The following is a 25,824-nucleotide window of genomic DNA, read 5'->3' as shown; positions in this document are numbered from 1 at the left end:
GTTAAAAATATAGACCACTTGTGACATTTGTATGTTGTGACCATTTCTACAATTTGTCGCTTCTAATATTGTGCTGTTCAACACTCAATTTGCTCAAATATAGATGGCACATGCTTATAATACATTACTCAGAAGGCTGAAACAAGATGATTGCAAATTTGAGACTAGCACAAGAAGCTAATTGACAGCCTGTTTCAAACTGAAAACAACACCAATAGCAAAAGAGATTAGGGATAGAGTTGAGAGTTCAGTTGTAGAACACTTGTTATTTAGTTTCCAGCACCTATTAGGAAAAAATTCACTTAATGGTTAAAAAGACATTTAATATTTTCTGTATTTAAATTCCTGCACATCTGTATTAGTTAGATTTCCCTGCCTGACATTCATGACATAAAGGAACAAGGATTCACTCTTTTTGTAGAGGTTCAGCCCATGGTTAATTGAGTCGGAAGCAGAAGTGTCACAGTAGTGGGACATGGTAGAGGAAAGTGGTTCAACTTCTGACTGCCAGAAGATGAGAGAAAGAAAGACATCAGAAAGGAATGGGCAAGGGATCAGGGATCATCCTCAAGGTCAGGTCAGCCTGGCCCTCCAGACACACACAGAAATGTGCTTCCCTAATTTCTTAGATGGTTTACAGGTCAATAAGGTTGACTGGATTAACCACTGTATCAGCGGGAAACATATTTAGCAAGGTATCTATCTCAGTCAGTACGCCTGTGTGTATTCCACAGAACTCAAAATTAAACGTTACTGGTGAAGTCAGAGTTAAGTCCTGTAATCTGTTTTCTCCAAAGAAGGAATTCATCCCTAGAAGACTATTGCTAGCTGAATAAATTGGCATTGCTTAATCTCTGATACTGATGGCATTCTGTTTTAGTCCTTTGATTGTTTCCATGGCTAACTAATGAAGGAAAAGGAGTCAAATTGTAGAAAGGAGAAAAACAAAGAGAAACTAGATGATGAAATCAAATTACTATATTGTTTTGAAGTTTCAACTGACGACTCTGTTGAGCCTGGCTTCGGACTCAATTCCTAAGCATACACTTTTAAGAGACAGACAAGAAAGCAGAAAAGAGAGTACAAAAGGGAAATCAGAAATATATGGGTTTAGGAAAGTGAAGACATATGAATTTCAAAAAGAAAGAGATGACTCAACTCTAGAGAGGAGTATGGTGATTGTAAGGAAAGACTTTGGATTTGATAAATAGGAGCTTATGATATGAATCTGAAAAGGTAGTTTTGGGAGATGGTGAGACATAAAACTTTGGGTGGGTGAAGCAGTCATGGTGATATTTATTGCTAACTGAAGACAAGAAAGGAAGGAAAAAAGGAAGGATGGAAGGAAGGAAGAATGGAAGGAAGGAAGGAAGGAAGGAAGGAAGGAAGGAAGGAAATGTGAAAAAGTAAGGAAGGAAAAATGTAAGAAAGGAAGGAAAGAAATAAGGCTGACTTAATAAAGAGTGGTATAAGAAAAGCAAAAGTTCGGGGCTGGGGATTTAGCTCAGCGCATAAGCACCTGCCTTGCAAGCAGGCAATTGTGAGTTCGATTCCTGGTACCGATAAAAAGATAAAAAATAAATAAAAAGCAAGGTTCAACATATAACGGTTGTGCTGAACTCAGCTGAGTGAGACTGGGTATACACCTGACTAAAGTGAGACTTGAGTTTACCCGACTAAAGATTACTACGGAGATGTGATCATCTATAACATTTTGAAATCTTAGAAAATAAAGGCAAAGATAAATATAATATTAACTTGTCATCAGTAGGGGGAAAAGTGTGTTTTAAAAGATGGAGAGAATACAAGTTTTAAGCCAAGAGAGCCAATGAGTAAAGCTGAAAATACAATATCTACTCAACTTTTGTGGTAGGGTAGGTAGGTGAAGTGAAAATTTAACTTTTTTGTTCAAAGCTCTTTACTAAGTTTTTTTTTTTTAATTTAACAACTTGTCTAGCTCTTTATCTTTGGCAACATTAGGAAATCGACTGTTATATTTTTAAATAATGCTTATGTAACTCATTATACATGGCAAATGACTCAACTCCAAAAGACCAAATAATAATAATCTATGTAACTCATAAATGTGACAGAATCTCCTCTGGATATTTTAAATTTTGGCATTTGGTGGATCGATGAACTATGCGTTAAAGAGATTTCAGTTGAATTCTTATTTCACGGAGAAGGCTAAACATTTTGTTCTAATCTAGGGGTTTCCTTAAATACATTACCCTCACATAAACCTCTTGAGTGTGAGTGTTCTGACCTATTAAAATTAGTCAAATTAAGAAAAACACTTGATGCATTATGTTTAGATACCATGAGATTATGAAAAGACTGACCTTCCTGAACTACCATGGATAGACAGGTGAGCTACAGTTTACCCAATACTTGGCTTATACTCTCTTCTCAAAAGGAGCATTTCATCTTAATATTTAAAACAATAAATTAACCTCTTTTCTAGTCAATTTTAGTTGCTGGAGCAAACATTTATTAGATTGATCTACATGTAAGATTGACTTCAGTTGGCCAGAATCTCTGCGAAGTTAGAAATTCCTTGTACTTTTCAAGGTCAAGTGGTAGAGGACTGATGGGCTCTGCACAGCTACATCATTTGGTTCTGCAACTCACCCATCTGCGAGGTCCTCTCCACTGTCTAACGTGCTCTTTTTGCCAGAAGTCACACTTAGGTTTTCCCCGAGCACCTAAACTAGCTGACAGTCAGGAATCAATATATCCTGCTGCATGGTTTTGCAACCTACTGTTAGTGGAAAAGCACCGCTGAAAATGTGTTTCCTGATAGGACAGCACAGAATTGATCACTTCTCTGCTTCACAGTGGTACACTGGCCTCACTGCCCTCCACATTGCTGTCATGGCTGGTCACCTGGAGGTAAGTCATGCTCTTATCACTCATGAAAACAAAGGTTACCTAGCTCTGGGTTCCTCTCAACCCAGAGGAACTTTTTAAATGCTGATTTTTCAGATTTGATGTGTTGGTTTACTTTTGTAGCCGCTGAACAAAGTAATTTTTTGGCAATAAATTTAGCTATATCAGTGTGCTTTGGATAGTTCTGTTCATATTATAAAAATGTAGTCAAACATCAATTTCTATAAAAATGGCCAGATAGGAGGCTTTGTAGCAGTAATTAAAGCATAGGTTTTGGAATCAAGCAGCTCAGTTTTCAAAATTTGCCAGACTAACTTTCTGTCTTCTTCATTTGGGAAACAGTATTAGTGGGAGGGGATTGTGCCAGTTGTAGAACACTTGCTAGCATCTTGAGGCTCTGGGTTGGAGCCTTAGAAACTAGCTGTAGACTTATTCTAATAAGGAATTTGAGCAGTCTGTATAAAGCACTCTGAAAACTGCTTCATACAGGGTAAAGGCTAAATGAAAGATCTCTTACTCATCCCTCATGAAAATGTTTACTGAACACCAGTTATGTCCCAGATGCTCCGATAGTGGGAGGGGTCAGCACACTGGGCCACATCTCTAGTTCTGTGGACTTTCGTTGTGAAGAACAAGACAGCCAATAAAAGAAAATGTTACATAATGTTATATAGCAAATAGCGCTATAAAGCTCTTTACCATGATTTTTAAAAATTTTCATTAAATGAAAAACAGAGAAATGAGAAGTAGCTACTATGTTAAGTAAGCTGAGACTGAAGGTCTCTGAAAGAAGGTGATATTAGAGCAAAGACCATAATGAAATTAAAATGCTAGCCATACAAAAGGAGAGGAGATTATTTTAAGTTTAATAGCACAGTCAAAGGCTCTGAGGCATGAAAACGCTCAATGCATCGAGGCATATGACTGAGCTAGTTAGTGTAATACAGAGCTAGAGTCAGAGTGGTAGAGAAGTCAGGTGGGCGATTGAAAACCAGATCAGAAAGTGTTTCAAAGGTCATGGGAAGGTCTCTGTAAACTCTTTTAACTATAATTATCAAGGGGTTAATTTTACACATACTACTAGAAAATTATTGGTTAATCTTAAAAATCCTAATAAAATAGCTTTTATTGTCAAAGCTGTGATAAATATAAAATCAAAGCTCTTGTAACATAACTGACTTTCAAGAGCCATTGAGAAAAAGAGCTACATCGGGATCCTACTCTTCTACTCAAGATTTTATCATTTTCACACTTTATCAATAGTGGTAACAATGTATAGCTCAGTAATGTAATAAACAAGACATCTTACATCTTCATTATTACAGGCTTTTTTTTTTTTTGCAAGTTGTCATATTGTAAATTAAACTTTGCCTTTTTCACTAACACAAATCGCCACCAACTGTGACAAAATAGCTTCTTCTAAAACCATAAACAAAATCTATAAAATGTGACATATTTCTCTTAAGAGTGTCATTTCAAAGGGCTCTTGCAGTCAATAAATATTAAAATATCATATTGAAAGCAAAACTGTTTCCTTCATGATATTTTTAGTTTTTACTATATCACTTTTATTTCTCAGAAAATAAATCTTCTTGATGCAATTCATTGTGAATATAAGTATTACTCAGGAGAAAAGGGAAAACCCCATTAGTCTTACTTAAATACAACAGTTTTCCCACAAAAAAGAAACAGTTGAGGGCAGCAATAAATTAAATGGAGTAGTAAACATTAAGAAATCTGAGTGAAAGAGTTGGCCACCTAAACACTAAGTTCCTGAAACACCCTTTACCATTTAATGCGGGGGGGGGGGCACTGAAGACTTTTTTCAAAGTCAAATCCTTGTCTTTGTATAATGCTGAGCTGATTACATTTGTAAATGATAGGATTAACAGTGGGGTCAAATGCCAGGTGGTTAAGAAGTTCTCATTATCTCCTCTTCAGATAGCTCTGTTTTCTTGCTTTACAAACCATAGTACAGAATGAAGTATTGTTCTGATTCTAGCAGTCTAAGGACAACTTGACCCGCTGATTTATGAGACTTGGTGAATCTCTAACACTGTATAAAACAGGTTGAGAAGCATTAAGCTTTGGATACATGGTATATAACTAAGGTACTGACCAGGTAATGAATGAAACAGTATCCAAAGCAACTCTCTATGTCATCATGTTCAAAATTTAAAACTTGCTTTCAAAACCATTAATTATGATATATATTCAATATATTAATTGAGTCCGCATAGAGGAAAAATCAGCTCTGGACATGTAGATTTTCTGATGACATCCAATTTTTCCTGTGGAAATAAATGGTTATTAATCAGGCAGTAGTCTCCTCTGATCAGTGCTTTCTCTTCCTGAAATTTAAGCTGCCCACTGTCAACTGTAGTCTGAAAATATTAAATGGAAATCCTTATATATAATTAATTTATAAATTCTATTTTTTTTTTTTTTTTGGTATTGAACTCACAACCTTGCACTTGCCAGGAAGGTGCTCATAACACAGCTAAAACCCTGGCCTCCAATTTATAAATTCTAAATAAATTTTATCAAAATATATTGTTATTTTTCTAGTTTCTCATTTTTCTTATTAATTTCCTGTGCTTAATTTATAAATTAAACTTGATCATAGGTATTTTTAATGTTTTATTGTACCAGTGCTTTATTTATTCAATGAAGAGCTTAAACAAGAAACATCTTTGTAGCTCTGCAAGCTTTTTCCAGAACCTCATAGAACATACATGCTAATAGAGTTATTCTTCAAACGCTCTGGTATCTTTCCAACATCTTTTATTTTAATTTCAAAGGAAAAAAACAATAAAGTGATGGTACAAAATTTCAAAACAAGATTGTAGGAAAGTTAACAATGGTTAGTACGTTGCATATAGTTATCTTCAAAGCAGTTGTTCATATTACAAAACATAGGCATGAAAAATAGATTTTCGATCAAACAATAGCAATTAGTAGTATTACTGTATTAACTTATGTTTATTCATATACACATATATGTGTGTGTATATATATGTATATATATATATATACACACACATATAAAACTAAGTTATATATGTATATAATTTAGTTTTCCTTTTTCCTTCCTTGTTTCTGCTTTCCCCCATCCCAGTTTTTCTTTTCTTTGAACAGTTTCTTCTCATTTCACACTATCTATTGAACATGTTGGATCTTATTTACTCTTTCAGCTCCTTACACGATGGACATACCACAATGCTCACACATGTGAGTCTGATTTATTTCACCTATGAGTGTTATACACAGGAACAGTACATATTCGTGCTATCAGGTATCTCCTGTGGATCTAGGACTGCTCTGTGAAGTATACTGTATAGAAGTTTGGACTTAATGTAAGTTCTGGGAAATTATATCTAGAGAGACAGCATTTGATGCCATAGCAGTAGTTGAAAAGTTGCACCTTGATTACAGTGGACTGCCCAAGAACTGGGCTCTGAAATATCCACAGGGCTTCGTGGTTTTGCTGAATAGATATCTAAAGAGACAAGGATGGATTAGGCAAAGGAGTAAAAGCAAAATTAGGATATTGTAGTATAACAACAATTAAGATAGTTTCCAGAGTGGAAGGATTCTAACAAAAGGTGCAGGGAGGCAGAGTATGGTAGGGTAAAATACACAGACAGCATTTCCTTCCTACCTGAACCAAAAATTCAGGTGCTGCTTCTCCTGCCTGCTTTTCCTGTCCTGGCTGGAAGGGACATTGGCAGTTGGCATGTGGGAGTTCCCTTTCATTATTAGTCCCTCTCTTTTATTGCCCACTTTTCTCTGAGCAACAATAGAGGACTGTAAGCCTGACAGGCTTCTTTGTCTCTACATATCAAACTCAGACCTTCCATTAGCGTCTGGAGTGTTTGTCCTCCCATAATTGTGAATTCTATTAAACAGTTTTATCATAAAATTTACATTGACTAGGCAGCTGTCTCCTTCAATAATAGAACAGAACATGTGCTGCAGATTCCTAGACGTGCTGACTACAATTTTGAGACTCAAATTGGAATTTACTATGCTTTGGGAAGGAGGAAAACCATGGTTGTCTGAGGCTTTAATACTTCTGATTTATCCATCTGTAGTAAATGTGCATATACTGCTTTATCAAAGGGCTGAGATTCATTTATCAATCAAGGAACATACATTAAACCCTCTTCTCCACGTTGGGTCTTGGGGTAGGCATGCGTCATGCTCTGTCTGACATGGAAAATAAAAAAAAAAAGGTGCTCAAATTGGGCGATACTTTTTCTCCTGTGACATAGTTACTGGTAAACTCAGGGATCAGTGAGGAAAATAAGGAAAATGAATGACTAACGTAAGGCTTAAATGAGTAACGTGGGGCATTCAGACAATAAGCAAGTGGTGAGATGAAATTCAACCCCGTCCATCACACTTTCACTCTATAGTTTTGTAAATAAAAAAATAGTTGGTGCCCTGTCAAGTGGCTCTTGTATCTTATTACTGAAACAAGCCTTACACTCACAAGACTTACACACAGAAAAATTTAGGAAACCAAAAAGGTTGATAGGTTACACTGTAACTTCAGGCATTGCTCATATACAATTTAAACATTAACTGATTCAAATATCACTCTAATTGATACTTATGTATAGTGCTGGAATCTATGGAGATAAACTACATACCTGACCTCAGAGACCAGGACATAGCTCAGCGGTACACTCTTGGATGGCAAGGGCAAGGTCACGAGTTTGATTCCTGGTACCAAATAAATAAATAAATAAATAAATGCATGAGTACAGACAATATACGCACAAACGTACATGCACACACACACACACACACACACACACACACACACACACACATATATACGAAGAGTGTATGATACTTTATATTTTATCATGAAACTCTGCAAAAAGTTGTCAGCTGATGTTTTATGCAATAGTTTCTGCAGTTACCAGGAGATAAATCAATTATCTGTATCTGTAGACAACTATTTCACAGCAGCAAACAAAAAGTTTGTAGGAGCCAGATAACACAATATACAGTGCGCAGAGGTCGTAAGGTATTTCATTTTTCACAGAAAGGCATAGTTTCGTATTCACCTTGTGAGAGTATTATTTTCATAGGTAAATTTACTCCATTCTACCTTCTCCAATTTTCAGATTTTAAACATTCATCTAAGTACTACTTCAGAAATGCTTCCTAGTTATTTTGAAATTTATTTCTGATTTCAAGGAAGTGCTATTGATGTTGTTCCAGTTCATTCTTAACTAAATCATCTAAATGTTTCAGTGGAGAGTTTTGTTTACCAGAAAGCTTCTAACTCTACATTCTTTCTTTTAAATGGCTTCAGTTTTTTTCCCCCAGAGACTCAAAGAAGTGAATGCGTAGGATTATAAAATGTAGTTTCTCTCTTATTCTTCTAGAGTTGAGGTGCTCATGAATTTCATGACAAAGGCATGCCAGGTCTGTCACCAATCTTGTGGACCTGCAATGTTAACTTCATTTGAAATCAGAATAGCAAAACTCAGTAACCATTAACACCTGAAGGGATGATGTTGTCCTGAACATGTTAATTGGCCTCATTCAAGATTTTCTTATATTTCTCAGATAACAAAAACTGAAAAACAGAGAAAATAAGTAACTTGTCTGAGACGGCAGACCTAATAATCCGTAGAACCGGGGCTCACATGCTGCCTGTTATCAGAAGCCCCTCTCACACTGTCCTCCCAATTGAAACAACAACCTCTCAACACAGCTTGAAGAAAGTTAAGCCTTGGGCATGGAGGATCTAAGGAAAACATTCTATGTGTTTAGATCCAAACTGAGTCAAAAACCAAGGGCAGTAAGCTATTCCCGTGCTCCCTAGTGTGGATCCCATTCCTGTGGGCTGTTCCTTAGCTCTAATAATTATTTCTGCATTACATTTTTAACAGCGTCATTGCCAGAAAACTTACCACAGTATTCATTCCTTTCAAGTGGAATTCAATGGCTTTAGTATTATAATCTAATTTTAGAAGAATTTTGTCATTTAGAAACTGCATATCTGTTAGTAGTCAGCCCTACCATCCTTACAGCTCTGACCTAAATGACTATTAATTTGCTTGCCATGTCTGCAGCTGTACAGATTCCAGACATTGCATTTTGTGAGAGATTTCTTTTACTTGTGTAATGTTTCCAAGGTTCATCCATGTTCAGCTGGGTTAGTTTATTTCAGAATCATGTTTTAACTACATTTTGTGTTTCAAAGTACTGAAACGTATGTGCTTAATTGCTAATGTAATTACTGTTCTTGTTTTCTACTATTCTTCTATTTTCATGATAAACTGATGTTGGAAGGAAAGTTTGAGATCTTCAGATGGCACCTGTAGTCACGAGCATGTGCCAGTTCGGTTGTCCGGCTAGGAATATTTCTACCCAAGAAAGAAGCTAAGTAGGCCCTCTTCCTTAATTGGCATGCTGTTTTGTACATGGATCCTAGGCAAGGTACCTGCTAAAGATGATCAATCCCTCATTGGATTCTTAGTATACCTTTGTGATCACTTCCTGAGACTCAAGGAAAGATCTTTATATTTAAAATCTGAGTCATTTGTTCATACTCTGCTGCTTTGCTAAGTGAAGTATGATCCATTGACAGCACAATAGGATCAGCAGTGTACTCTGTAGAAAACAGATCCTCAGCTCCTACTCTGACTTACCAAAGACTTAGCAATTTAACATACTTACCAAGTGATTCATATACATATTCAAAAACACAGGTCACCACCCTTGGCATTAGGAAATCTTAGATTCAATTAGATTTATAGAGATAACTTAAGGGGAAGGTTGTGTGTATCAATGAGTAGAAAGAAGAAAGAGGTACCTTTCATTTGCTTTACAATTTTACCTTTGTCTGACATTGATTTGGTTGTTTTAGTAACTATTAAAGCAATACTCAGGGTTCATTCCAGAACCAAGGATCATAATCACTTACTGAATATAGTTCATGCCTTGTATCTGATACGTAGTAGGCACTGTATGCATGTTATCTTCTTTCTGAAGTATAAAGTTTCATATATGAAGAAAATGCTATGAAGCTGCAATAAGTAGAACATCAACATTTAAAAATTGCCTAAGGAGTAAGTTAACATTACTCCAAAGAAGACACACAAGTGGACACAAGGAACAGGAAAAAATATTCATTAATCATTAAGGAAGAATTAATATCATACTCATGTGTATCATAATCAGTAGGCTGTACTATGGTATGTTACTCAACACTGAAAGGTGCCTATAGGTGCTAGCATGGGAATGGGCTTTTAAATGGCATTGGTTACAGAGTGCTTCAATGCAAACAGGAGAGAAGTGGGACTGTCTGCCATTGCACACCCACGAGGGCTCATGTTTCTGTGTGGAACTGGGTAAACAGTTACCTGGATTTCACATGTTGATAATTATTAAGGAAAGAATCTATATATTTTTCTCAGTGTGATTTTATACTTTTACAGTATGTATGCCTATTTTCCTTTACATAAAATGTTTTTATTACCATTTTAAATTAATATTGCATATAGGGAAATTGAGCCTTTTTAAAGTATTTGATCTATAATTAATCTTTTGTATTCCTTCATCCTATGAACTATTTTTATGTTCAAGTTTCTTAATGAATTCTATGAATTAATGAGTCTTTGAGTATTGCAGACTTAGGCTTTGCCATATTTATTACACATTATTGGTTACCTTTTCTTATATTCTAATAAACATTTTCATTTTTATAAAGCCAGAATTGTCAGTTGTTTAGTCTGTGATCTATACTTTGATTAGAGCTCTTATTTTGGTATAGTCTAATTGTTTTGGTTCTTTTAATACACTCAAGATATTAGTTCTAGATATTAGTCTAGATATTGGTTACTTTTCTATCATTATTGAGACAAAATACCTAATACCAAAATTAAGGAAGGAAAGGTTTATTTTGCTCACAGTTTTGTGGAGGTTTCAGTTCATAATCAGATGGTTCCAAAGCAGGGTGGCACAGCACAGGGGCAACAATTCCTGGTGGCAGAAGACAGCAAAAGCAACAAAAGCAGAAGAGGGAATGAGCAAGCCTCTTTTCCTCCTTTATATTCTACATAGATCAACACCACCATTACCATCACTACCACCACCCCATCTTCCTCCACCCCCAGCAAATGTAGCACTCACAAAGTTCCCTTGCCCTCCTCTTGCACAGGATGAGGATGTTTGCAATGTCAGGATTTTGGCTCCCTGCTCAGTTGTTCAGTTAACTTTGTAAACTTCTCAAGTTGACACAATGTATCAACCATAATTGTCATATAACTTGAAATGTAGGGTTGTGATGCTTCCTGTTTTGGTCTTGTGCCCTAGGACTGTTTTTATTATTTTGTGTCTGTTATTGTTACATATGAATTTTAGGGTTGTTTTCTAAAATTCTGTAAGGAGTGTCATTCATATTTTTGTTGGAATTATATTAAATCTGTATGTCAGTCTTTGGACGTATGGCTGTTTTTACTGTATAAATTCTGTCTATCCAGGATGAAAGTGTTTATTTACATTTCTTATGTCTTCTTTAATCTCCTTTTCAGAATACTGCAGTTTTCATCATAAAGGTCTTTCACTTCCTTGGTTATGTTAATACTGAAGTATTTAATTTTTGTGGATGCTGTTGTGAATAGTACTGTTTTCCTAATTTCTTTCTCAATGAGTATATTTTTCATGCTAAGGAATGCTAATGAATTTTGTTTTGATATTGTATCTTGCTACATTGCTAAACTTTGTTATTACTGCTAGGACAACACTGGTGGAAGTTGGGGGGTCTTCAATGTAGAGGATCATGGCTTTTGGAACTAATGATAATTTGAATTCTTCCTTTCCTGTAAATATTACATTTTTTAAATCTTACCTAATTGCTCTATCTAATGTTTTTAAGTACTGTAGGGAACAAGGGTGTTGATAGTGAATATCTTTTTCTGTTTTCCCCATTTAATTTGAGATTGGCAATAGATTTGTTATAAATAGATTTCATTGGATTGATATAATGTTCTTTTATACTTTGCTCTTCAGAGTTTTTGTAATAAATGTATCCTGGATTTTTTTCAAAGGCATTTTCAGCATCTGTTCAGATGATCATATGATTTGTATCCTTGCTTATGCTTATATTACACTGTTAAATTTTCACATGTTAACTAATGCCATTATCCATGTGTTTATGAGGTTAAGCCTGTTTGATTATAATGTATAATCTGTTTTGCTTTTCGTTTGCTGGTATCTAGTTGAATTTAATTTGTATAGTATTGATTTGTTGCTTTCCTTTTGCTGGTATGTAGTTGAAGATTTTTGTGTCTATGTTCACTATAAAGATTGGTCTATACTTCCCTTTTTTTGTTATCTTTTTGTCTGATTTTGAAATTAGGTTAATTCTAACTTTCAGGAAGAACTTTGGCAGTACTACTTTGGTTTCACTTTTAGTGAAGAGTTTGAGGAGTATTAACTTTAGATTTTCCCTTGTAGAAGTCCTTGTAGAGTTCAGTGATGAATTCATTGGAACCTTGATTTTTTTCATAAATGTTTTCTGTTATTGCTGCCTCAATTTCATTGCCTGTTACTAGATTATACAGGGTTTTTAAATCTTGGTTCAGTGTTTGTAATTCATATGTGTCTAGGAATCTAATCATTGCTTATGAATTCTCCATTTTATCAAAGCACTGGTTTTCCAAATACTTTCAATAATCTTTTGGATTTCAGAGATCCATTTTGATTTTACCATTTCCATTTCTAACTGCATTTATCTGGATCTTTCCTGTTTTTCATAAGACTTGAAAAGTTTTCTAGATTTCTTTTTATTCTTTCAAAGAAGTATCTCTCTAATTCATTGCATTGGTCTTTTTTTCTCAATTTCATTGGTCTCCACTCTTATCTCCACCCTTATACTAGCTTTGGACTTGGATTTTTCTTGTTTTTATAGGACCTTTGGAGGCATCATTATGTTATTTATTTGGGCGCCCTCTATTTTTTTTTGGATATGGATGTTCATAGCTGCTAACTTCCCTCTTAGGAATGCTTTTATATCTCTTGTAAGTTCTGGTATGTTGTACTGGCATTATCATTTGATTCTGGGAACTGTCTAATTTCTTCCTCGATTCCTTCTGTGACCCACTGATTATTCAAGATTATGTTATTTAATTTCTCTGCACCAGCCTAATTTCTGTGGTTCATTTTGCTATTGATTTTTAGTGAAGCTATACTTTTACTGTATAATCTCAAATAAGTAAGATGCAATTTAGGAGCACTGCATGTTCTGTGGCTTTCAAAAGTAGTTTTCTAATAAGCAGAAACAAGAACTCTGTGTCCCCCATTACTGAATGTGACCCATATTGAAGAATACTTTTGATTAAAGGTAGAGAGGCAGTCTTTTAGTGTCTAGGCTCTTGGTCTGGAGATTGAGACAAGGTAAAAGACTGTGTCTGGTAATCAGTTATCTTACAGTTTCGGAGGCAATGCTTTAAGCGTGAATCAATGTTAAGGAGTGGTGTAAAAGCATCAGCTTAAATGTCATTTTTTTTTTTTTTTAACTCAAGACTTTTGCCATAGACTGTATTGGGTATAGTAAAACATTAAGTATTGTTTATGGGGTAAGGTAGAAAGACACAAGCAAGAAAAAAATTAGGTACTAATAAAAATTCAAATGAGATGTTCATCAGCTGGATGCCCTGGAAAATGATGAAAGAAACATTATCTGAGAAATTATATTCAATGATTATTGTTAATCAAATCAACTTGAAATCAGACATCCCTTTCTAATCATTGAGTGCATCGAGTTGCTTTGCCTATGTGTATCAACTCATCTCTGTAATAAGTTTGTTACCAATACCCTGGGTCATTAATAGACAGACAGATAGATGATAGATAGATAGATAGATAGATAGATAGATAGATAGATAGATATAACGTTTTGCAATGTGTTGACTAAGCAGAAATAATGTGTATTATATATTTATAGCTGTTTATAAGAATTAACTATATTCTCAAACATCTACACTTAACTTCATGTTTTCCTGTTATATTTTCTACCAGGAACTTGACATTTGAGTTAAGACTCAAGGTTTTTATAGCTTGCTCCAGTGGCATCTTCAGAGTTGCAGAACTTCCAAGTTTCAGGTTTCACAGGAGCAAAAAGTTCTTTCTCTCAATTAGGAAGATGCTAGAAGGTCAGTGTTACCTGCCTGACCACTAAGTACAGTAGTAACAGAGACAGGTGGGAGTTACTTTATCTCAGGTATGATTCAGTCTAGTGTTTAGGGAGTTAATCATCAAATATTTTTAACATTTGATCTTTTCCTATGAACACTGTATGAATTATTCTTATTGATAGCTACCTTTAATGTATCTCCAAAGACTATTTAGAAACTTATTGAGGTTAGAGTTGAGGGAGACAGAGTCTAGAGCTACGTGACTCCTTGCAGCTGCTGCCTTCTCATCCTCCTCACAGCATCTCTTCTGGGATATTCCTCAAGGACCCTTGGCACGTCTGCCTCTTATTTCTTGTTTTTGTACAACTGTGTATCAGACCAGTATAGTTATTATAAGTCAAGGAATTTTTAAGGGAATCAAACAAAGCCTTTCAGTTGTTCTAAGAAGCAATTCACCATAACACCTTGTAGCATCTTTAACCCTGTCACCCAGTAATTTTTTCTGCATACTAAAGCAGATTATAGGCTACTAACTCACTTTACTGAAGGCTGAGCTCCCCAATCATCACTTTGGTTCTCCACATCTAGGAATTCTAGGAATTGGAGAACTATTCACATAATTCCTTTGTGAAAGGTATACATTGAGCTATCCAGGAGAGTTGGGAAAAATTTCAAATTAAGTAGGATAAATGATAATAAATGTCAAACTTTTATCCAGAAATATCAAGGATATTAATGTTCTTAGCATTTACACTGTCAATATCCTCCTAAGCTCACTGGAATAATACCCTGACTCTTATGGTGTGTGCACCAGTCATTTTGTGTGTACTTCATTGTAATAACTCCTAAAAGTCTGTTAGTCTTGATAAGCCTAAAACTCACCTACCAAGGAACTCAGAAGTGATGATGCAGTTTTCTTACATTTGCAGCTGCAAGCCTGAAAAGCTTCATTTTGCAAAGCACACTCTAAATGAACTGCCACCCATCAAAACGTTCTGTGTTTTTGTCATAGTATAGACTCTTTCTTGCTTGTTTCTATCATCTATATTTAAAGCTGAACTAAAAGGGCACTTTTATCAAGCTTCTGAGTTTCTCTACCAGAAGTGTTTCCATTGTCTAAACAACAAGAACATTTTAGCTTTACTTTTCAATTGGTGTGTAACATTGCTTAGCTTATAAGCATGGCTTTATTTGATCATTTTATTACACCTTTTTTAATATAAGAACTGCATGTTAAAAATCTTCATAGTTTTAAGGGGTTCCAGGAATGTGTCTTTGCATGTTAGATTTTTAATAAATGTTTTCTGAGTAACTAAAACTATGATTATTTGACTGTTTCAGAAATTATACAGGATGAGGAAGAAATTATTTCTCATTTCCATAAAGGCAGAAGATATTATAATGATACCTTCAAGACAATAGCTTACAGAATCACAAGCAATTTTCATGAATAGCTCCATACAAATTAGTCTCATAAAAGCTATAAAATAAAAATAAATATCAGTCCATATAAAAAATTAAATGGCATTCAAGATGGCAGAATAGTAGTTTTAGTGTTGTTCTTTCACAGAAATAATAATTTGGGCAACTATTCACACATGCACACATACACATACACTCCTTCACTAGAGCTAAGCATTCTAAAAGAGAGTACAATAATTGAACCAAAAAAAGAAATAAGAAAAATCACATTGAAGAAATTAAGAAGAGCAGTTTTATATGGGAGGGGAAGTTACCCTTTTTGTAAGCCCAGTTAGTGCAGTGTACACAGAGCTACTCTTCCTGATGAAGAGGACAATAAAGAGAGTCCCCAAATTCTCCACAGTCCCAGCACCTGGCCTTCCCAGTAACTCCAAGAATAATGTTAAATTCTGTGGCTCTGGTTCCAGCATTTTCCCATACCAGGCTGCCACTCTATGGACTTGTGGCTTGAGATCTACCCTCATACCAGGCCAGCCCTAAAAGAATGAAGTTTCAGACAAATTCTCTTCTCTAAACCTACTGCTACTCTAGTCCCACTCCACTTCCAGGATGTATGCTGTAAGGCCAAGTTTCATGCTACCTTCACTCATTTGACTTCTAGGCTAAACCCAGAGAGAGGCCAGCTGCTCTGGTCCAACCCTCAAAGCCAACCTTGGCAGCTACTAGTTCTAGACCCTTCTCTCTAGATTAGAAACCAAGCTTGCTCATGTGGACTGCAGGCCTAAACCAACACCAATGGACCAAGATTCAGGCCTGTCTCAAGAACTAGAAACCAGGCTGGCCACATAAAACTAAGGGGGAGATCAGGACAAGTCCATTCAGTCACTGATCTCAGAAGTAGGCCAAGAGGTGTGCCTCTAAAATCACCCAGCGACTCTGTCAGAACCTCTAGACATGTTGACTTGTAAAGAACTTTCCTTGCTAAAGCCAACTTATAAAGAATAGAAGTGGAACTATTTTTGAATGCACAGATGCCAATGTAAGTCCACAAGGATTACAAATGATTAGGAAAACGTAACACTTTCAAAGTAACAAACTAGAACTCTGATAGCTAATAATATGAAGAAATTAAAACCTAAAAACTGCCTGATGAAGAATTCAAAGTGATTACCCTAAATGAGCTCAGTGAACTACAGGAGAAGACAGATGCACAACTTTAAAGTTCATGGAAATAATAAATGATTGCAGTGAGTTATCCAGCAAAGCTCAAAAACCATAAACAAGAACCAGACAGAAATACTGGAGGTAAAGAACACCGTGACTGAAGTAAAATAATTTTACTAAGAGCTTCTACTGCAGGCTTTGTCAAACACAGAAGGAAGAACTGTCAAACTCAAAGTTTATTAGAAATTACCCAGCCAATTGTGGGGAGGAGTAGGGAAATCCATGGGACTTTGGTGCATCACCAAGAAACCAACGTATCCATTGTGGAAGTTCAAAAAGAAACCAAAAAATGAAAAAAAGAAAGAAGGAGGAGGAGGAGGAAAAAAGAAGAAGGAAGAGGAGGAGGAGGAAAGATCATTTAAAGGAGTAATCACAGGAAACTTTAAATCTAAAGAGAATGTACTGAGAAGCCACAAAGCTTAATGAACCCTAAGTTGGTTGCATATGAAGAGATACTGACCATGTCATATTGTAAGCAAATTTTCAAAAGTGAAGGGCAAATAATTTTGAAAGTAGCTTGATGCTGTGGCACAGGCCTGTAATTCCAGCACTCAGGAGATTGAGCCAAGAGTATCGCTATGAGTTTGAGGCCAGGTTGGGCTACATAATCAAGTTCAAGGCCAGTCTGGACTATATAGTGTGACTCTGTTTCAAAAAAGAAAGAAAGAAAGAAAAGAAAAAAGAAAATAAAAGATAAAGATAAAGAAACTTGAAAGCAGCAACAGAAAAGCAACTTAACAAATATAAGGAAAGTCTTACAAGATAGCTTTCTTTTTTCAAAGATTCCAAGAACACACAATGAGACAAAGACAGTCTCTTTAATACAATATTGAAAACGTTGATATTTACATGCAAAAAGGTGAAACTGGAGGCTTACCTCACAATAAATGAAATAATTCAAAATGGATTCAAGACTTAAAGTTAATATCTAAATTTGTAAACTTACTACAATAACCATAGGCAAATACCTTCCTAGTAATATTCTGGGCAGTGATTCTTTGTATTTAACTCCCAAATTATAAGAAACAAAAGCAAAAGTAAATAGAATTGCATCAAATCAAAAAGCTACTACACAGCAAAGGAAACAATCAACAGAATGAAATGACAGCTTACCAAGTGAGAAAAACCATATATTTGACAAGAAGTCAATATTCAAAATACATAAAAAACTCAACAAAAAGCCATCAAATAACCCAATTTAAAAATAAGCAAAGGACCTAAATATACATTGCTTCGAAAATATACATAAATAGAAAATAAGTATAAGAAAAATACTTAATGACACTAATAATCAAGAAAAACAAATCAAAACCAAAAATGGTGACATCACCTCAAATTTATTAGAATAGATAATTGCCAAAAAGATAAATGTGAACAAGTGGTGACAAAGATGTTGAGAAAAGTGGAATTTATACACTGCTCATTGCAATGTAAATTCACACAACCATTATGGAAAATGATATGAAATTCTACCCCAAAATTTAAAGAATAAGATTTCCTTCTGACTCAGCAATCCTGCTTGCAATTATATATCCAAAGGAAGTGAAATCAGTATGTCCAAGAAACCCATGCACCGCCATGTTAATTTCAGTATTATTCACGGCAACCAAGATCTGTAATCAAACTGATTACAGATCAGTAATCAAATTTCCATTAATTAATGGATAAAGAAATTAATTTTATATACATACAGTAAAATATAAAACTAAGGGGGAGATTGGGACAAGCACAAGGATGGAGAAGAAATAATTAAAGTAGGTTATATGCATGATAACCTGACAAAAGTTGAATAACTTGCAAAATCTACTCATCTTCATAATTAATATGTACTAGAAAGTAAGAGGAGAAAAGACAATCATAGGACAAAAGGAAAGGACATTTATTTTTTTAATTAAATTTTACAGATGTAATTACTGCTTCTCTGTATTACCCTGCATGGCCACATCCAAACTCCTTTCTCTTAATTTTCAAAGTTTTTATGATCTTACTCTAGGAAACATAATTCTAGCTTTGCTTATTCATTTAGCAATATGCTTGATGTCATGCCTGGACTTTGGAACAACCTCGAATAAAGTTCAAGCTTCATTGTCTACCAACCAAGTGACCACAGTCTCTTGTGTCACAGTCTCTTGTGTCTCTTAATGTTCACAATGATATAATGTGTCCTCTCTGACTTCCTAGTCCAGCTACCTGACTGACAGGAACTCAGTGAAGAACAAATGAACTAATCTATGTAAAGCAATGCAATGTCTGACACAGATCACCTATGCAGTAACTGTTGACCACTGTTATTTTAACAAGTACATTAAAAATTGAGTTTGATGATGAAAAAATATCCTGTGACTTACAATGGCACAAATGCACCTGGTACTTACTACACTGAATAAAATCAACACGATTCACAAACATAAATATTGTGTGATATCACCCATATATGGGATTTAAAAAGAGTTGAAAACATAGAAACAAAGAATAGAATGGTGGTTAGCAGAGGTTTAGAGTAGAAAAATGGGGAATTTGGGTAAAAGGATAAAAAATTTCAATTATGTATGATGAAATTTATGGAGAAATTTATGCATAAAATACTATGTTACTTAGGTGAAATTTGCTAAAAGAGTAAACCTTAAATATTCTCACCATAAAAAGTTAAATATATAAGGGTCTGGAATACAGCTCAGTGGTGCAGCAACTGCCTGGTAAGTGCAAGGTCCTGAGTTTGATTCCAAGTACCAAAAAAAGGTAAAATATACCAGATGATGAGTCTGAAAATTATATTGACTGTGGTAATAATTTAACAATTTGTGTCTATGTGACATGTTGTACACAAAACATATACATATATATGGGTAATTTTTATTTGTCAATCATATCTTGTAAAAATGGAAAAGTTTTTTTTTTAAATATAGATCAAAATAAAATCACATATAAGAGAATGGCAAAAGACAGATGTGTTTAGGATAAGGGAGTAAGTATGATTGCCTTTCCATCCTCTCTATATGTTGTATTTGAATAGAAAAAAAGAATATGAATTGAAATAATTTATTTTGTTAATTTAATAAAAATGGCCCAAAAGCAGCAAACGTAATCTTTGGATAAAGGAATATAAGAAAAAGTAAACTAGAAAATTACTTTTCACAATCAACCTTGTAGAGCCATTTTAAACTGTTCCAAGTATGGCTATCTGCTGCTTTGATAAAAGTAAAAATATTTAAAAATGGTGACCAAGTTTATCTTTAGACTTTTATGTTGAAAACCTGCTTATTTGCCATTCCTCATTTCTATATGTTCAACAGGTTTGAAATATAAAGGAGGACTTTGTTTAACAATAACATTTGACCCTAATAAAAGAAAGTAGCAAGGTATAAATTTATCCTCCTCTGCAAAATAAGAGGTCCAGCACACCCACGGGAGACATCACCAGTCTTTCAGGTCCGCATGTATCTCCCTGTGACTTGACTGAACTTCTCTAATCTCCATTCCAATCAATAATGTTGTCTCCAATTTAACATGAGAATTGTGCACTCTGGCATAAAATCAGTTAGGGACTCTCAGCCCTGTGCTATCACAGAGAGCTCAGCATTGATAGTTTGTGATCCATTTGTGAACTGTCAAGATAAATAAAGATCTTCAGATTATTTATACCTGCCTCTACCTCATATTTAGAGAATTACTCTCAATCTGCTCTCTCTCCAACTTGAATTTATGTCTTTTACTCTAACAGGTTACCAAACAGAATTCAAAAGTTGCATGTCAACAGCAAGCAAAAGGATTTAGATATACTATTCCAAAGGGATCATCACTTGGCTAAGAAAGGGTACTCCATAAAAAATGTAATTATCAGGGTTCCTTCAAACTCTAGTCATACAGCTCTGAAACTGTAATGATTTATAGTAAAAGACTGGATTTCTGTAGCTATTTAATTTTTTAATTAATTGCTTAATATTTTTATATACATCCCCAGAAAAGTAGAAATCTCTTGAACATCAAGCCAGTTTAAACAATCTATAAGTATCTATCCTATGTGACAAAATACATTAGGCACGGAGTTACAGGAATAGATAGGGGACTTTTTAAGAATTCATTTCTTTTTGTTGTTTTACATTTCATCTTGCAAGACATGCAGACTGAATTTTCACTGGATCTTAGAGAATAGTTGGAATTTTTTTTAGGTTATTAGTTTACTGAGCCTTTAAAATTTTTCTCTGAAGTCATCATAGGTTTTCCCTCTTTGAGACAGTTTCTTCTCTATTTCTTTGTTTTTTTCTTTTTTTTTTAAATTTTATTTAAGGAGAAAAAGAGAAAAAAAACAGAAAAAGAGTACAAGTTATACAGAAAAAAAAACAGTAGGAAATCACTAATGGATTACATATTGTCATCTTAGACATATTTGTTCAAGTTACAAAATTAAAGCATATAAAGTGGACATTCAAACAGTGAGACTGCAAACAGTTGTGTTCAATGATCCAACAAAACTCAATAATATCATTGTCTATCTTATACACTTAAATATACATGCAGTTATATCATTTAGAGCACTTTCTTTTCCTCTCTTTTGTACAATGACTATTACACATTTTGGGTTTTATTGCTCCCACAGGTCTTATTACTTTTTTTTGGAAGAGAGTAAAACCAAATGTGACATAACAGAACAGAGTCAGTTAAATCAAAAGGGTGGACATAATAGATAATGTAAAAACATAATACAAGGTGATCAACAGTGGTTACCATAATGCCTCCCGCTATCTCAAATAGAATTGCCTATATCATCAGTTATAATAAAATTGAACAAAACAGTAAAGAATGAAACCAACAAAACCAAAACATTGGAGACATTACAGGTCTTCAAAAGTATATAATAGTCAGCCAGAATGGGCGTCATAATGAATCCCACTATCTTCACAGCTGTTGCCTAAACTTTCAAACCTGGTACTATCAAGCAAAACAGAATAGAGGTACATCAGTCAAAACAAGATGGTGAGAGCAATACAGGGCTTCAAATCAAGTTAATAGAAAATCAAAGTGGGTTACTATAATATATCCTGCTTTTTAAAATTTATTTTTCCTTTAATTAAAAGGATAAAAATAAAAAAGTAAATAATAAAATGGAGATTGAGATAAAAGAGGGCACAACAACTAAACAGTGTAGATCAAAACATAACCATTTAAGCAAGATAGTATTTCTAATACCTAATGTACGTTTTGGACCTTATTACTCATTCAGCTTCTCACACTATTGAGACAATATGATGTTTACACACGTCAGTCTGATTTATTTCACTTATGAGCATGGTCTCACTTTGCATTCATAATGATTAAAGGAAAAAATATATATGTATAAACATGATAGTTAATATCTATTAGCGAGTATCTTTTAGTTCATTGAAAAGAAAGGTTTGTGCTAATATTGTTTGGACAATATTTCAAGCCTATGTCTTATACTCTGAACAACTATTATAACAATACACAAAGAGTTAGTTATTGTTACTTTCCTACTAGCCTGTTCTGAAACTCTATTTTATTGCTATTTTTAGTTTTTTCTCTTTAAATTTCTCTAAATTTGCATAATATTTTAATTGAACAAAAGGCAGTATAGGTATATGCATAATGAATTTACCTTTAAAGTACTGCTCTCAAAATTGTGATGAATACTTTTTGAAATTTAGATCTTAAATTTTTACAACTCTTTCTAGCTGGCAACACTGTCTTGTGGTTTATTTTATGGAAATAAGAGATTTGTTAATGGGGATGATCATGAAAAATAAATAAATAAAAATCTAAATGCTCATTTTTGTAAAGTTGATTAAACAACACAAAGATACAATGAGATACAATGTCATAAAATATGTCACTGTTTTGACATAAAAAAGCAACTTATAAGGAATTTGTGAAACAGATGTTATTTAAACTTTATTGTTACACTGAAGTTTATTTCTTTTTTTAGTTTGTCTTATTACCAGAATGAATAAATTTTCTAAAATATTTAGATATAATAACTGACTACAAGTGACACCCAATTATTTTTACCTGAGGGCAACTCCTATTTATATTTTGCTTAATACTTTTAGTTTTTTATATGTACTTTTTCTCAAAAGTAGGATGACAATAAATACTTCAGTTGTACCATCCTTTTCTTATTCAATAATATTTTACTCAGCTTTCATGTGTGAAGCACATTCTTATGGATGATTTAATTGAAAAAGCATCACACATACAGAAGATACACTTATTTTATTCCTGTATGTGAGAGAGAACCTAAAAAAATAACTGAGGTGGATACATACCAGCCTCCAATGTATGGAGGAGCTCCATGTAACCTAGGTTTATGTCTGTCTTCTTCACTTAAAGAAATTATCTGCCTCAATGTCTCTGTTATTCTCTCTTGTCTCTAATTTATCTTTACAAGTCCTTTACTTTCCCCACTACTAAGTGTATGTGTTTCTCTGTATAACTACATGTTGTTTCTGTTCTTGTACATTATCACTGAAATCAAATATGTATTCTTTTTTTTTTCTCTCTCTCTTTTATCGGTACCAGGGATCGAACTCATGACTGCCTGCTTGCAAGGCAGGCGCTTATGCGGCTGAGCTAAATCCCCAGCCCCAAATATGTATTCTTGACTTGTTATTGTTTATTGTGATTTGTTTGTGACTGACTGCTTACGTAGTTGAACATTTTCCACATATCACTTTTGCAGTTTCCTCTTTTCATGAAATGTCTTCTGTTTTCCAATTGAATTTTTCTACTGAATTAGTTAATATTAGTTGATTATAGGGCTTTAATATATTAAGGAGAAATAATAGTCAATATGTGGTTATATGGTGTTTTTCATGTTCTGGGAGAACTATTTTAATTTACAAAGGGAACGTGCTTCGATTATTACTAGTTTCATTTTAAATAAATTTGGAAACTGAGTCACAGAAAGGTTAGTTGCATGATACTCAAAGTGATAATAAGTGACATAGATTCAATGGGTTTTGGCATTACTGAAACTCTAACCTCTTAGAACAAAGTAGAAGCTTTTCTTTTTCCTATTCCCTGAGAAATTTTATCAGACAGGTATTATTTCCTCCCTAAATATTAAGTGATAATGATGAATTTATGCAGCATGCAAGTTTTCTTTGTGGGAAGGCTTTACACTGTGGTTTTTATTTCCTCAGTAGATGTGGGGGAGAGTGGTTCGGAGGATGAACGTAGGCATCCCTGGCTGGCGGGCACACTCTCTCCATCTCTCCTCCTCTGAGCTTTGCAGCATCATTCTCATCCTCTGAATTTTCCCGGGTGGAAGGATTCAGAGCATAACAAACAGGAAAAAACGAACTCGTGTTTTAGGCAGTTGTTATTTCACCCAAATCTGCAAACGTAATGAAATGAGTTTGTTTACAGTTTTAATCTCTTTACTCTCCCCAGGTTCTGTAGAATGCTCCTTTTTCTGTATGGTTTTCTTTTTTGTTATAATATTGCTTATTTGTGCCTTCTCAATATTTTTTCTTAGTCCCCTTGGCGGATGTATGAGAATTTTACTTACAGTTTTAAAAGTGTTTTTTCTGTATTATGTATGTTTTCAAGTTCACTGTTTTCTGCTATTTACTGTGTACTTTTTACTTTAGATGAGGAGGATGTAACTTGTCATTTTTTCCCCAAAGTTTTGGAAATGAGTAAGTGGCTTGTTGCTTTTTCAACTTGTTTTCCTCTAAAAATCTGCATGTAATCCTGTAGTTTTTCCTCCAAACATAGCGTTCATGGTCTATTTTTCATAAATATCCAGTCTTTCACTTCACAGTATTTTCTACTTTTCATCATGATTTCTTCTTTGTCTCAGGAATCACTTACTTTTTTACACCCTGGTTTTCAAACGTTTGGGAAGTTTCCCGGAATTTTTTCTATATTGATTTCTAGCATAATACCAGTGTGATCAGAAATTACCGTTTATGTATGGCAACCTTTTGAATTGCACTGAGGCTTGCCTTATGTCTTAGCATATGGTCAGTTTGGGCAAATGTTCTCTTCACCTTGAAACGTGTGTGCATTCTTTAGTTGCTCTTGTTTTCAATTAGGTAATTTTTGTCAATCACATTTTTTAGATTGTCACTAAGCTTACTCTTTTGAATATTTGTTCTGTCAGTTAATAGAACAGTAATACAGCTTAAGCATTCTAGCCTACCTACTGATAAACGTGTTTTTATTTTTGTCAATAATTACTTACATATTTTGAGACTATTTAGTGAGGTAATGTTGCTTAGAATTGCTTTATCTTTTACATGGAATAAATTTTAAAAATGCACATTCCTCTATCGTTAGTGATCCTCCTTGCTTTAATGATACCCGGGTCACTATACTAATCTTCATTTTGTAGTATTTGCTTTCTTTTCTGTAGAACCTTTTATTCCTAAAATTTGAGTATTTTTATAAAGTATATCTTTTGTAAACAGTAGCTCATTTTAATTTTCATGCAGATTAATAATACTTAATCTGTTTATACTTGATTTAATGGATATATTTACATTTAAATATAATGCCTTATAATTTGATTTTTTGTTTCATGTAGTTTCTTTTTTTCATCTTCTGATTGGAATAATTTTATTATCTCCTGAGTGATTCCTTAAATTTACATTCTTTGTTCATTAAAAATCTCACATAAATTATTAAAATATAATTAAATCTGCTACTTTCCCAACACTAAAAGAACTTTTGCACATTTTACTAAGTCTCTCATTTTTAATTTTGTCATAATTTAATTATTGATATATTATTACAAAATCTTTTTATAAAAAAGCTACAAGTCATTATTATTTTTGAGGCAATGAATATTTATTTAACTTCAAATATACAGTTATCTTTTTCTTAACTATTTATTTTATCCTGTATATCTGTGAATCTCTGGAATCATTTTACTTTTATGTGAAGAATTTTCTTTGATATATTCATCAATATTACTTTTAGTCCATATCTGTTGGAGATACATTCTTTCTTCTTGCACATTGGAAAAAAATATTTTTCACTAATTTTGAAGAGCATTTTTACTGGTTATTCAGTGCTAGTTGGACAGGAGTTTTGTTATGTTTTCAGACACTATTTTATTTTCTTGTAGATTCTGTTGTTTATGTCACTCAATAAATCATTAATTTTA

The 25,824-nt window shown here is 34.0% G+C and overlaps 1 protein-coding gene across 1 annotated transcript in view; it reads left to right on the top strand.

Annotated features, from left to right (window-relative positions):
- Tnni3k (TNNI3 interacting kinase) overlaps positions 1-25,824 on the top strand; it is a 199,814-nt gene that overhangs the window by 19,126 nt on the left and 154,864 nt on the right. Inside the window, 2 exon segments of the mRNA XM_023561266.2 lie at positions 2,804-2,892; positions 13,936-14,069. Coding sequence (XP_023417034.2) covers positions 2,804-2,892; positions 13,936-14,069 — 223 coding nt within the window.

Source organism: Cavia porcellus, unplaced genomic scaffold (assembly GCF_034190915.1).
Source record: "Cavia porcellus strain 051 isolate PalLab524CR breed Dunkin Hartley unplaced genomic scaffold, mCavPor4.1 scaffold_1, whole genome shotgun sequence".
NCBI classification, from domain to species: domain Eukaryota; kingdom Metazoa; phylum Chordata; class Mammalia; order Rodentia; family Caviidae; genus Cavia; species Cavia porcellus.
This window is presented reverse-complemented; position numbering and strand designations above follow the sequence as displayed.